A 15,967-nucleotide genomic window follows, 5' to 3' on the forward strand; every position below is an offset into this window, starting at 1 on the left:
CCATCTCAGGTCTGAAAACAAAATGTTATTATCTAGTGAGAAACCTAAACTCTCAGCTGGCCAAATGCTGTACTCTCATTCTGTCTCTACGTTATGGAATCATCTTCCTGCTTCATTCAGGACAGTCAGTAATCCTGCTTCCTTCAAAAAATCCCTCAAATTACATTTTTCCTCTCACTGGCTATGCTCCTGTACCCCACCAAATAACCCCAGCACCTGATTTCCTTCTCACTCCCCTCCTCTCCTCTGTACCTTTCTGACTCATTTCTGTCACCTCAACTAACTCTGACCTATCATCAGCTTTCTACCCTGAAGTCACTTTAGAAATCAACTTTCACATCTATAGCTGACTGTAATACATTGTAAAACATTGTAATACATTGTAATACATTACTGCCACTTCTGCCACTACTTTTCCTCCTGTGTCACACTACTGTCCATAACACTTGATCCTACACATTAACACAGTTTTACTCTTGCATATAGTTAAGGATATTTGTATGTAATTAATGGAGTGACGTCCTATGTTTCAACTTTATTTTTTACTTTTGTATGTATCACCATTGTTCTATTACTTATGTGTGCATTACTGTGGAGCATATGTACGTAATACTGTGGAGCTTTTCTCCCTGGGCCTCCACTGAAAATGGGCTCTCCCTAGGCCCAGTGGACTTTCCTGGTCAACAAATGCAATAAATAAATAAATAAATATGAGGCAAGAAGTTCTGTCTGCATTACTTTGTAGTTGAGATAGTTAGAAAAATGTGAAAATGATATCTATATAAATTCATATCATAAAAACAACAGTTACTATCTCTTTACCTGCACTTGACAAGGGTCAACTATTAATTCAGTTGAGTTTGCCATCATGTAAGCTTTAATAAGAAATCTTTTAAAGCCTTGTACATAGCATGGTTTTGGAATTATTGATGCAAATAGAGTTAACTGAAGATGCACCTGGAGGTGTCACTCATATATAATGAGTTAAGGTGAAGCCAGTGGTCTAAGAAAATTCTGTGTTACTTATAGACATATAATGTACATTCATCCGTCTCCGCATTCATCCGCCTCCAGACTAGAACCCTTTGTTCCTAATTTCCTGACACTGTCCCTCACATCACAACTCTCTATATCCTGCTATTCAGTTGTAAAGCTATCTACCACATTTCAGTGGTATCCTAACTTCCCTCCTGCATGTGAATATGTCTTGTGGTGTTGTGATCATCACCTATGTTTGTGGCTGTCAGCCCAAATGATTAAGGTTAGGAGGTACTAAACGGCTGCTTCCTGTAATGGTTCTCTCAGTCTGCTTCTTCCTATTGTATGACCATGAACAACTCACTTAATCATACAGTGCTTTGTGGAACTTGGGAAATTAGAAGGTCTACAGTGGTCTTCTGGATTGTATGCATGCTAACAACATATGAGCCTAAAACGTCTCTGCTAAAGTCCAGGTTGACTACATCTACTGGTAGTCTCTCATCAGCTTTACTTATAGTTTAGTCAAAAAACTTAATTAGGTTTGACAAACAGCTCACAAGCTACCAACATTCTTCTCATGACATGAACATGATGTCCCCTTCAATTGTTGTTAAGCAAACAGATCTATATTTCCCTTAATTTATTCTGCTCCTTCCTTCTGAAAGTGACTTCATTTGCTGTTTCCTGGTCCTCAGGTATTCTTGCACTAGCCAGTGGTCTGCTGAAGATCTCAATGACTGGTTATCACAACTCATTGTACAGATTTTTGAGGACAGGTGTTAGCATTTGGTCTCTGGGTTTCCTCTAACCTATTCCCATTGAACCTCTTCCCACTGTATCCTGCTGTCTGTCAGCTTTTTCTCCCATTCTGTCCTGCCTCTCTCTCCCCTAGCATGGTAGCCCCCCCCCCGGTCCACCTTTGCAATGAACGATACAAAGTATTCATTCAGTTCATCTGCTTTTTCCTGTCTTCTGTGATCTCATTCCATCTTTGCTAAGAAAAGAACAGTATTCTTCTTCTTCTTCTTCTTCTTCGCTTGCTTTTTCTTTCTCCCCATAACTAAATATCCCTTCCTTCCTTTTATATCCCTTCTAATATCAACCTTTCATCTTTACAGTTTGCTGTCCTTCCCATTTTGTTTTCCTTTTTTGCTAGTCTTTCTCTGATGACATCTCCACTTCTCTACTTCCTTCCTTCCACCTCAAGTAGACTGTATCTTTTGCAATGATGCTAGTCTCATATTCCTAAATATCCATTGAGAATTTTGCCTCTGCTTCTTACTGTTGTCCATAACTCTGAGTACCCATCCTTTAGCAATTCCTGTAACTAGTTTATTTCCTCAATTTGCTTCCAACCTTCTAACTTATCCTTGATTACCTTCATCATCATGGCATTTTCCACATTTCTAATATCCCATAATATCACTTTGATCTTTTATTTTTCTGATCCTTCCAGTTACTCTGATCTACAAAATGGCTCAATCACTGTCAGCTAATGGTACCCTAAACCTGAGTGCCTTTTTATTATTGTTATGTGACATACACAGATGGATGACTGAGCATTTCATTGTCAAAAACTTCAATCAACATTTCTGTCAGTTAGCACAGATTATTAAAAGTCTGATTGTTAACAAGCCATTCTCTATACCCCAGGGTAAAGGTTTGATTCTAACTCTGTTTTCTTACTCTATAAGCACTGAGGTCATTCCTGAAAAGGGGCACTTGTGTCCGGTGGACTTACAGTAGCTGGTTAATAAATAAGTAAAATAATGACAACATTAAAACATCAACTCCATCTTTATTGTTGCCTCAATAATATCTCCCTTCTTCTCCTGGCAGATTCACATCACCCATGAGTATCATGCTGTTCATCATAACCCAATCCTTTATTCTCTTCAATCTTCTTTTTCTCACTTGCATAGACTCCTAATTCCCTTTATGATTGAGTCTCCCACCACAAAACCATTTCTCTTTGCCTACTCTGGTTCACCTCTCTTTTTACTGCCTGCCCCATACCACCAGGCCTACTATCTGCAACATTTCTTCTTCTACCACATTTGGTATTTACGATTGTCTCTGCTGGTTGCCTCTTTCCCAGTGAAGTATGTAGTCTCCTTCCTATCCTATTTCTTTCTTTAGTCCAAGAGTTCTTTTTTTTTTCCCTCTCCCCTCTGCCTGATGAATCCTACCTACCCTATCCACTGCAGTACAAGTTCAGTCTTGACCAACTAAATTCTGTCTCCCCTTATCACTTGGTGCTACTCTTTACAATTCTTCTTCTACCATGACTTCCATCTCTTTGTTTTCACTTTAATGGCTGCACCCTCCTTACAACATTCACCTTACTCTGTGACACCCACATGCTTGTATTCCACTGACAATGTCTGCCCGTGTTATCCTCTGACTTCCTCCCTCAGCTCACCCCATCCTGTCTGCAAGCCTTCTGTCAGCTCCTCTTCTACAGTCTCAATAAAGTTTTTCATGCATGACTAACTAGTTTCCCATCATCTCTAGTTCTCATTCTTCTTCAGAGCCCACATCTTCTGCCTTAACAAAAATCATATGAAAACCAACTGCTTCACATTCTGAGTGCCTCATAATTCTCTTTCTCACTCTGCTTGTCCAGGCATTTTCTACACACTTCTTCTCCCATTCGTGTTAGCCTCACATTTTAATGTAGTTATTTATTATTACTTATTATTTCCATATTGAGTTGGTCCTACTAAGCCAGTCATTTCTTTTCAGGGGAGACTTGAGGTAGCATTCATACTGACTAGGGGAAATTATGCCAGGACACCAGGGATCTTACTCTATTCTTTCAGAGTTTTGTTTTTATAATGTGTAGATATTATATACAGAAATGAGAAAATCATTTTAAGAAGTTAATAAATCTCCCCTACTCTTAAATAACTGCTGTGATAATTTTTCTTATGCTGAACTATCAAAAACTCAGGCAGGACAGACCTCAATTTAATGATGTGTTACCAGGACAGGTCAAGGTTTAATTCTGAGAACTGCACTCTAAGACTGCTCTTCCAGGATCTGGATGCATATGTGTGTATCTTCTTTTATTGTAAATTCATTTACCTTGCAGTTTAAAAATCAATATATATATATATATATATATATATATATATATATATATATATATATATATATATACAAGATCTATATAGATATGGATAGGCTTAGGACAGGCACTTAGCAGCATGCCTTTCATATCTTTGCTCAACAATTCTGGCAGAGCAGAAAATAATGGAAGAGTAAAAGCCCCATATCAGGTACATTTTAAATAATACTGTAATTCATTTATAAAGTTAATAAGACAACATTTTTTACTCAACATGGATTTTCTGAACTATGAAGAAGTGTGAAACTCTAATGCCTGGCATTAGTGACCTACAGTAATCCTGCATGACTTACCAGAAAATCAGGCATTTTATGTGGGCCTGGAAAAACATATGAGGCAAAATCAGGGATGTTCTGCAAAATTAGGGACAGTTGAGAGGTATGCAAATCAGAAAAGCCATCATTAATGGGAAGAGTATGCCACTCCAGCAAAACGTAGTACAGTAACAGGAAAAATATGTCTTCCTGTGACAGTTATTTTGTCTGCAAGACAAAATGTTAGGCAGTGAAGGGTTCCAGATCTGAAATGCGGGTGTGTTTTACTGCTTTGCATCTAGTTGGTTCTGGTACAGAAATAACAAAGGAAGATGTATTGCAAAAACAAACACTATATTTTGTTCATATCACAAGTATCCCTCATAGATTCAAATTTCTTATTTTAGCATACCATGAGGTACCAACGACATGGCGGACATCTCAATAAGGGAGACACTTACAATATGTCTGACAGAATAAGAATAAGAGAAGGCAGATTCAGTTATAGAAAGACAAAACTGACGTTGTGGCTGTGGTCAGTGTGAAATGTCCAAACATCCTGTACAGGAAAAAATTTCTAGAGATGTAGAATATTAATGAGAAAACCAGTTGAGGTATCAGATTGCCACTTGCAGGCCACTTTCACGATGAATGTTGTTAAGGAGCTCTGATTCTTCTGCTTTGGTAAACTGATTCTGCTACAAAAACAACAGTCAGCAGGAGAACGAAGAAACCGATACATAGTCTTACGATATTTGTCACTGTATAATCAGCACCTGAAATGGAAAATGGAGAGTATGAAACGTTTCAATTTCTGTGGCTTCATAACATTGCAGTTAAGTGTAGTATGTTTATATAGGTTCATCACTGACACATTACTATAATAGATGTGCATTAGTTAATGTGTGTTTAACACATAGTAATGAAAATACAGACAGATGTACAGAGAAGGACATGCCAACAAATCATGCAATATTCTAAAGTTCCAGTCTCAAGACCTTCATGCATCAAACTAAAGACTTATGTATTTGAGAACCAGTTGCTGAACCATTTCTCTATGCATTATGCATCAGGTCATCTCATGATATTTCACAATGTCCTTGTTCTTACACCACCATTCAGTGCCATCTTTATTCTCCCCCCAAGTCTCTCACACAAGATAACAAAAGTACTGAAGTTTTCAGGTAATGACTTTGAAATGCCTCAAATGACTATGGAAGGGAAGGGCTCCAGGCTGAGAATCTAGGGACTATTCCAACTGTCATACTGCAGTTAAACAGTACACTAATCCGAAAGTGTAGTAAATAATTCAGACAAAATCCACTTGTTCAAGAAGCTTTTCAATAGTTGAAGGAATCCGTGATGCCCAGATTACCTAAGCATTAACCACTGTTTATGGCTGCCTCCATATCTATGTTATTACTAAACCAGCCTGACAAAGCAAACATACCAGAGGTTCTATATATCCCGCTATACTCTATATAACAAAACATCATAAAAGCTCAAGTGCCTCGGTTAATGCCTTTTAGGAAAATAAAGATACACACAAACATCACAATATGAAAAGAAGCAACTCACTAAAGCACCACAACTTCTTCTTCACTTTAAAATACCCTTTTACTCCAGGGTTCAATAAAACTGTGTCGGCTTCATGCAGGGCCTACACAGAATGTACCCATGTACATGGCCACAGTTCACCCTTGGCAGCGCACTATGCGTATTAATCATGGCGTGCTGCTGAGAGAGATAACAGAAACAAGGATATTGAATCTGTGTAGGCAGTAGTGTAGAGGCTGTCTCATGGTTGTGGATTGTCCAGGGAATTCCCGGGCATTTGGCATGTACAGGATAAGAATCCCTGTAATGTACACTACCAGTGTAGAAATATGCCTGAATTTTATTTTTTTTTGCATTTTTTTAATGCCTATTTTTATGGTGCAACATGGAGCGCAGCAGTGCCATACTGCTCTTACACATACACAGCTGACACCTGCCAGACATCTAAAATGGAAACCAGATGTAATTAATTATTTATTTTGGTTTCTTTTAATGCCCATTTGCATGGTGCAGAGCACAGCAATGCTGAGCTGTGCTTACACATGCACAAGTGACACCTGCCAGACATCTAAAAATAGAAACCACATGTAATTAATTATGGGTTTTGTCTCTGTGTTTATATGTTATTTATTTTTTTGAATGGCCGTTTGCGTGACCTGGCTCGGTGCTTAGGAATGCTAACAGGTAGCTTAGTAGTATATGTGAAGGTATACTGGTTTTCTCATTATCCAAGTAGCTACACAGGTAGAGTCCCACCCTAAAGTATTATAGGTCTCAAGTTTGAATCCCCAGAAGTCATACCTTTTTAAATTTATTGCTGTGGAAATGTGCGAGTTAGCCTAAAGGGCAGTTTAATTTAAAAAAAAATGTTACATTTGGAAAAGCTGCATGGTGCTAAGCCCTGCTTAAAAATGGTCAACAGCTACTCCTGTTTGCATGTTGCTAAGCTTCGGCTGTGTGAGTTTACGTGATGCTCAACTCAGCTAAGCAGGTTTGTGCAATGCTAAGCAATAAGGTGCTTTTTTAAATGTTACAGTATGAAATGTAAGGGTGGGAAAACAGCCTATATAAAGGCCAATAGTCAGAATTCTGCAGCATTTGTTGGAGTCTTACTAACCTGTCAAAATGCCTGGTGGTGATGGTGAGGGAGTGTGTTTTTGGGCACAGAGGTTGGGTGTACAGGAGTCCAGAATGTTTGCTGGACTTCTGGTCCAGAACTATGAACCACAGCTGTTGCAGGGTGATTACCAGGGCTCAGAATGTAAAGCTGAACCCTGGGATCAGTTTGGTAAGGATCATATCAATGCTACTGGTAGCCCCCACACTGGTGAGCAGTGTTGTCACCACTATGATGACCTGAAGCAAAGGAATAGGGGAAGCTTGGACACCTGTGTCCAAGAGGCTAGGCTGGGCATGTCCCACAGATATGCAAGTATGTCTGTTACTACTTTACTAAAATACAAGCTGAATCCGTGTAAAACTGGTAAGCATAATGGTTGTGTTCCTCTTCCAACAGCTGCAGCTGAATGGGCTGGCAACATCCAGTCTCACACGGACATCTGGCCAGGATAGATTGTGAGTGTGGTAAGTATAGGTATTTTCTGATAACTTTAATGCAATTAACAATAAACAATACCAATAAGCAATAAGGACTGTGATTTGATAACTAATGTGTGCAAATAACTGCAGTAGGGCTGTATCCACTGCATGTTTGATAATGTCACTGCAGTCAACTATTGAAATAAGGAATGAAAAAGTAATTGCCTGATAAATGTATTGCCAAATCCACAATACTCTGCATCTCTCATGGGTATGCCCATAGCTTTCAGCTGCATTTGACCCTCACTTAGAATGATGGCTCAATACACATGGAAAATGATGGACATCAATAATTGCCTTAGCATGTGGTGTCATTGTAAGGGGATCCACTACATGTCCGTCTGGGAGGACGTGCTAAACAGACATCAATGCTGAGTACTGGCCAAGGCTGCTGAAACCCTCAGAATGCATCTTATATGCACTATCTGGAGGAAAACTTTCTAATGAGAATGCCATCTTCATACAGCATCATGGATATGCTGCTACATGCTGAGAATGGCAACAATGAACCCCAACCTATGGAAGGTGTCCCCACCTGGGAATATGCAGACATTTGTGCAGTCAAAAACATCAGGTTCATAGCTCTGGATAGCACCACAGCCATACCAGACTACACATCCTTCCACATGTTGAGACCTCAAAATGATAGTGTGCAAGGTAATGCAGGCAGTGTATACATATTCATTAAGGATAGATGCACATCCAGATTTAGTGAAACACTGTGATTTCCCAGACACACTGCAGGTGCTATTCACTGCTGGAAGGGCACCTAATCAAGCCATTGCCAGTTACAGGAGCAGCTCCATGAATCTAGACACCCACTGTGCTTATTTGAATTTACTTGTGTCTATCAAGATATATCAGTACACCATGATTTGGGGTGAGATTAAATACCCACCAACTGTGTTGCTTAGTCATGCTGAAGCTCACTCACCCAAATGTTAATCCATGTCCTTAACTAAAATGCCCTGGACCAGTGGCATGACATCCCCACAAGGGTAGCCAATATAGTGCATCATGTGTTTACCATTATGGGTGACCACTACAACTCCCCGCTGGAAGGTCCTCCCTGGTGATATCTGAACACAGATTAGTCTCATTAAAACTAAGTGTCAGACCTAAGCCCCCTTGCAGAAAATACAGAAATATACATCAACAGAGCAATTTATTACCTCCTATGTGATGGTTTACATAGCTTGGCTGCACCTCCCCCCTCAGATGGAACAGGCAAGTATACAAAGCCTTACACCCATGCTTTATGTAAGCAGCAGTACAACTGCATATGCTTGGCTCTACCTGACAGGAGCATCAAGAGCTCCTCATGGCACAGCAAACCTGCCTAGTGGACAACTGCCATTAGCAGGCTATACAATAAGAGGTGGACACTGCTGTGTGACAGCTGAGGTGAGGATGCCCCCCTAAAATGGAGGCACAACCTCCTCAGCTAAAACAAGCACGTAGCATTGAGCAGAAACAGTATGTGACAATATTAGTCTCCCCCACAAAGCAGAACCACCATGCACAGTGGAGTTATACATATAACCTCAGTGGAAAGGCCCAGAGCAAAGGCCTTTCCTGAGCCTCTTCAAGTGCATCATATATAAATGGATGTTTAATCAAGACTGTACTCCTGGTGTTGTGCCCATGTCCCTCATGGATAGAGGTATATGGTATTAAATAACATAGCATAGGTACATCCCTGTGTGAACATTGTCTATATAGCTATTGAAAATTGTGCAAGTCAGGTTAAATATGGCTAGGCCTTTATGGGATCTTGGGACATTAGTCAAGTACTCTCCTATTCACCTAAAAACTATGAAGTTCAATTGTATCCTAGGTACAGCTACACTGTGGCTGTACAGTGTCACGTACATACTAGTACAGCACATTAGTATTACCACTTTATAGTTTGCATAAAGACATGTGCATGCATTTCAGGATTTCATATTAGTATAATGTTTTCCATGGCAATGTCAGGGTGACAATGATTGTGTGGCACATGTCTTGGGTTTGACATGTGCTGATGGAAAGTGTGCTCCATATATTGTTTGATATGTGAATAATATAACAGTGAGAGCTTTCTCACTCATTGAAGGTTGACTTTGCAGTGCAGGAGTTTCTATGCACATGAGCATAATTGATACATTGTCATGAGTCTCACACATAGTGCTGTACCATTCATTATTGTGGATCACTTCTGAGTTCACACATCAGTTGCAGATGCTGCAGACAGCGTCAATTGCTATTACATGTGTCAGATGCATGTAATACACAGCTGGGTGTAAAAAATCCACTCATACTAGTGTTGTTTTTAAGTGGTGTTACCCATATGCCCAATATCTATGTCATCCAGGGATGCTTTATTCAAGTGTAACACTTTTGGCACAGTGGGGTCCCATACCTTGTCATCCATATGTAAGTATTCTTTGTGATGCATAGCCATTAGAAGTTGACAGTGCAGACTTCCCTTCAAGGTGTTCTGCAAGATGCATGTGTGATTTTCTGTAATGTACCTAGTAAATACACACTCACTGACAACATTGATGGCATGAGTTATAATCTTGAAGGTGTAGATTGTGGCTGATGTATCATGCAAACCTCTCAGCTGGACAGGATTTCCCCTAACTTAACTTACAGGTGTAACTGTCTTGCTCTTAACACCTCAAAAAGTTGCCATTTTTGAGGAAGATGTGTTGAATTCCCCTTATACATTACTGAGAAATAAATACAATTATACAAGTTCCTGCAGAACATGTATAATATCTTACCATCACATATTTTATGTCAGTGTCACAGATAAATGGTGGTATTATTTTAAAATTGTCCATGATTGTTGCTGCTTCTGTCTAATGTTGTTCATGGGCCTGTTTCTATGTGTCCCTGATTGGTTGAGATCTAAGCTGACAGTTATATTCAAGTAGCTCATTTTGTACACCTTCACATTATGCACATACTCTTATTGTATATTTCATCATTGCTAAATTTCCTTTCCAGTGATCATGTCAGGATGTTTATATCACAATCAATCATCTTCATTGCATATATATATATATATATATATATATATATATATATATAGATATATATATATATATATATATATATATATATAGCAATGCTGAGATTGTTCTTCAATGGAAAAAAGAGTAAATTATTCAATTCATATTGTTTCTTGATCTCACACATAGAAAAAAAAATTGAGTAATGTACAATTATCTGACTTTTGATCAGCTGCACTGCCATTTTTTTGGTGTGATGATCACAATATTTTATGAACTCAGTAGCACCCATATAAATAAATATGTAACCTGATATGCAGAAATATAAAATAAATGTTATTAGCTTTACTAATATGACTGTATCAGTTTAAATGAAAACCAAGAAAGTACCGCTGCACTGAACTCCGGCATCCTTACTATGGTCACAGTTATGCACTTTCCATGGACTGAATGTGCACTGTTTCAGTGAGGACTCAGATCCTGTACAGTTCACATAATCCAGCATTATTGGTCCAGTTCCTTGTCCATAGTGAGCTGTCCCTGGTGCTGAAACAGGATCACGACATCCTAGTTCTCTACAGACAACTGCAGCTTCCTCCATTCCCCAGTTATAATCACACACTGTGGCCCATTTATTGTCATGATAGAGCTCAAGTCTTCCAGCACATGGATGAGGGCCATTTACTAGTCGTACTTCTAGGAGCAAAGAAAGAAAATATATGATAATAGTAGATAAAAGCATGACTGACTTCTTGTTATTTACAGTAAATTCTTTTGAAAGTTGGACACATGTTTCTTGTCAAGTGAAGTAGCTGTCCAAAATAAATATATAAATCAACATTTGCAATAGCTGACAAACTGTTAAATAAACTCCTATGGATTCATTGCAGAGAAAGAGGGAAAATGTTTTTAACACAGATATAGGCACTTTACTCCAAGTGTGTGTGTGTGTGTGTGCGTGTGTGTGTGTGTGTGTGTGTGTGTGTGTGTGTGTGTGTGTGTGTGTGTGTGTGTGTCTGTACTTGTGTGTTACTGTGATCTTGTGGATCTTAAGGGAGATCATGTAACAGCACACACTGTGGGTGTACACATGGCAGCATGGATGTAACTGTGATATTATAGATTCTATCAGACCTAATGCAGCATGACACACTAAGACCACACAAGAGTGAGAATATCACCATGTTCCTGTGGAACATAACAGGCATGATACTGCAGGACATATGAGAATGTGGATGTCACTGTGATATTATGGATCCTACCTGATATCATATTGCAGGACACAATGGGGGATGCACATGGGAGTGTGGATGTCATTGTGATGTTATGGATCTTAACAGACAGGACATTAGAGGACACAGTGGAGTTACACATGAAAGCAGGGATATCGTTGCATTGTTGTAGATCTTAAAAGACATTATATAGTAGGATACACTGAGGTGCATATAGGACAGTGATAAAATCAGTAAAAGGAGAGAAGGATTGCTGGAATTGAATTCGTACTCAAGTCTTGGTAAGTACCTTCACAAGGTGGACCCCGTTTTTCATAAAATCTCACCAAGACGACACTGATATATAGACTGTGTTTTATATAGCATATATTGTGGAAAGAAGCAGGTCAAAAACTAAAGAAGATAGCTGGGTGTATAAGTCTCAGAATAAAAAAGTGCCCTATGCTGGTAGGTGCACTGGTACAAGGACTGGAAAAAATGACAGTGTACAATCCTCAAGACATGGAAATATTCCTATAATGGAGCTAGGCCAGGCCCAGGGGGAGGATGGTGCCCTTGTTGTAGAAGGAAGTAGTAGTCCACAAAAATCACAAAAACTGATAGGCCAAAAAAAAAGCCATAATGACAATAGAGTGGACTATTGAGGATAAGAAAGAAATTATGCGCTGTTACTATTAAGGAAGAAGCCCAGAATTTCCAGATAAAAGATATATGAAAATATTAAGGGAGAAATTAGAGGAAAGAAAAAATACTTCCACAAGAAAAACTGTCAGAAGCTTCAAATAAAACGTTGTGTTCATTAATAGAACATATCCATGAAAAACACTATGTAGACCAAGAAACCTTGTGCTGTTTGAAAAAAGAAGTGACTGAGGAAGTGAGAAAATTTAAACAACAAAACTTAGAGACCTTTGAAGGTTATAAAAAAGAAATATGGGCATGGGAAAGAGCTCTGATATGATGAAATATTTATGCAAAGGAGAAAGCCAAATTAATCAACTCAAAAAAGCAGCCCCAAAGATAAAGAGAAATACAGGAAAAGGCATCCAGATATGGAAAATTTCACAATAAAAAAAATATCACAAAGAGGGAATGTAAAACAGAAGATTAGTCAAGTAGAAGTTAACAAAAATAGAAGCCAACATTATGGAATATTTGCAAAGTGAAGGATTCAGTGTAGAAAGTCTAACACATGTCACATCACAGCATGATGGAACAACTAGTCCGCAAAGTAAGGAGAAACAAGAGGATCAGCAGACATCTGAAGAAGAAATATGGACATGGGAAAGAAAAAGAGACTCAATATGGTGCAATATTTATGCAAAGGAGAAAGCAAAACAAACCAATACAAAAAAGCAGCACCAAATATATTTGAAGAGAAATACAGGCAAAGGCATCTGGATATGGAAAATTTTAAAATATTAAAAATAAGAAAACAGAGGAAAAGTAAAAAAGGGGATTAGTAATGAATAAGTTAAAGAAATAGAAATTGAGGTTATGGAGTACTTGCAAAGTGAAGGGTTTAGTGTAGAAAATTTAACCCAGATAACAACACAACAGGACAGACTAATGGATACCCAAATTAAGGAGAAACCAGTGGAGCAGGAAGCATCTAATCAGTTCACATATGAAGGTACTTTGGAACTTTGGAGCCTCCCATAGGAAACCAGTACAAAGTTACTGCCATAATCTTACAATCTGGGCAATGTTCAACTACTATTTTATCATGTTTAGTGATTGTGTTTTGGATATGCTACAGTTTACCAAGTCAAGGAAATAGCTACTAGTTCAACAGAGGTGGGAAAAATCAAGCTCAAAAACATTTGTGCCTCAGAAGGAAGAAAGAAAAAATATCATTAAAGTAAACTTAAAAACAGAAAGATTAATATAACAATGCAGCTGAGGTGGAATTGTGCAGAAATATTTGTGCCTCAGTAGAAACAGAAAAATAAATATCATTTACCCAAATTAAAGAACAGAGCATTGGACTTTGTCAGGTTTTAAAAACAGATTGCTCTGAGACTTCAGTCTCATGCAGTATTAAAACATAATTTCTGTGCTGGATTATGGAATGATATCACATACATCTGGTTATCTGGCTTCTGGTTCCCATACTACCCCCCTTTACTAAAAATGAACTGAAATCTCACACATATGTGTTACCACACACACAGACAGAGCTTTGCTAAGAAGTGTTATAGCATCTGGATCTATGTTCTGTTGGAGCTTTTCTCCCTGGGCCTCCACTGAAAACTGGCTCTTTAAGGCCCAGTGGACTTTCCCAGTAAAGAAATGCAATAAATAAATAAATAAATAAAACAATCTCAAACTTTCACCCTTCCAGATTAGCAATTAGTTCACTGCTAAATACAATATAGAAAGCTTCCTAGTACAGACTTTTTGTCTCTGGCTGCCTTGAGAACTGTAGATACAATATTTATGGCCTAAATTAAGTAATTTAATTTCAGGATAAACATCCAAAATAAAGCACCTAGGAACCAGCAATACAAAGCCACCAACACAAGGTAGAAGGAGCAAAAAAAGTCTATTTTATTTTATTTCCTTAATTTCCGGATATTTACCAAAGTTAACTTGACTGAGATTAACCTCTTCTTTTCCAGTATCCTTTGTTACAATATATTCATTTCAACAGTTACAATATAGTCTGAAATACATTGTTGGTACATTTTCTAACACAAGCAGCTTTACAAATACATTTTCAACACAAGAACCTGTAAAAATCAGTTTGATACACAAATGCCACATAATTCTTTACAAAACTCCAGCTAGCTTATGTTGACATATGTTACACATCCACTGCCCTATTTCTACTGGCATAGCAGGCAATACCTCACATCCTCACATATTCTATTCTATTTTCATTGCTCATTGATCTCTCTCTCTCTCTCTCTCTCTCTCTCTCTCTCTCTCTCTCTCCTGTGTTACCCAGTTGCATTTATTCAAGCAGTAGAGAATGTCATGGAGTGTTTCCCAAACACCCATATCTTGGTTCATGTCCCTCATACAGGTAAGGAGAAATTAACTCTTGATTCTGGTTTGTAGTGTTGGTATTTGAAAAGGTCACTTGGAATACTTCCTATGTGGCCCTATTTCACCTCATATTTTTGGTCTGCTCCTCATAAAAATTGTCATACCTCTCAATTGTCCCTGATTTTTTACTCTAATTTTTGTTTTGTTGTTCATACAATTTGCGTTTTTTTCTGGAAAATTGTTAATGATTACATTCACAAAATAATCATCTACTTGAGTCTGTCAAGAAATATCCAAACACCCTGATTTGGGGTGACTTTAACTACCCATCCATTAACTGGTATGTCCTTTGCAGCCCGACTGGAAAAACTCCGGCTGTACTCAGTGGCATATCGCTTACTCAGAGGTGATGTCTGCCTAACTTACAAAGCCATGCCCAACTCAGAATTGATGGACATGCTCCACCTAAAGAAATCCAAGTCACTGCGAGCCACTCGTTCTAGTGAGCTAAACCTCGTCACAACAATAAATAGAACATGCTGGAGGGATAGAGTCCTGTCACCAAGACTCCCCATGCTTTGGAACAAAATTCCTAACTACATTAGGCAGAGCCCCTCACTAACACTCTTCAAGAGAAACCTTGACAAGTGGATGGGTAACAGAAAATACACCCCTGGGATCACTTCATTGGCTCTTCTTGACAGAGACTCAGTTAATTAATCAATGGGGCGGCGAAAGCTGACACACTCTGGCTAGGCTTATAAATGCCCTCAGGCAGATAGCCTAGTACCTACCTATGAACCCCAAATGGCTACACGTATAACCCATTAGAGTTGCCATATGGAAAACATTACCAAGGTTTGTTAGGTATAGTAAAGAAAAAAACTGCAAGAAATACCCAGCCAAACTATGTTTTTCACTGTGTGATACTTTAAATCTCCTGTAATGGTGGTCCATTGGATATATGTGAATGGTCTCTTAAAGGCATCAATTGTTTCAGCTACATGTTTTGTGAATGTCCATAACTTTTATTTTTACTTTTTACACCTTTAGTGTTAAATTCATGCCAATAAAGTCAAACCCCACTAGCTGTGAGCATGCATGTTTTGGCCTTTTTAATGACCTCATCAGCAGAGCAAACTAAGTGGATAGTTTGACTATACATCAGAAATGCAGGGTCTTTAATCCTAGCTGATGTCCATAAATATTGAGGTACCTTCAAAT

General features: G+C 38.5%; 1 protein-coding gene across 1 annotated transcript in view; it reads right to left on the reverse strand.

The window, feature by feature from the left end:
- Positions 1 to 15,967, reverse strand: part of LOC122815307 (deleted in malignant brain tumors 1 protein-like) — a 567,314-nt gene that overhangs the window by 19,531 nt on the left and 531,816 nt on the right. Inside the window, 1 exon segment of the mRNA XM_044087692.1 lies at positions 10,911 to 11,213. Coding sequence (XP_043943627.1) covers positions 10,911 to 11,213 — 303 coding nt within the window.

This window comes from Protopterus annectens, chromosome 1.part1 (assembly GCF_019279795.1).
Source record: "Protopterus annectens isolate FY-2018-M chromosome 1.part1, PAN1.0, whole genome shotgun sequence".
NCBI classification, from domain to species: domain Eukaryota; kingdom Metazoa; phylum Chordata; order Ceratodontiformes; family Protopteridae; genus Protopterus; species Protopterus annectens.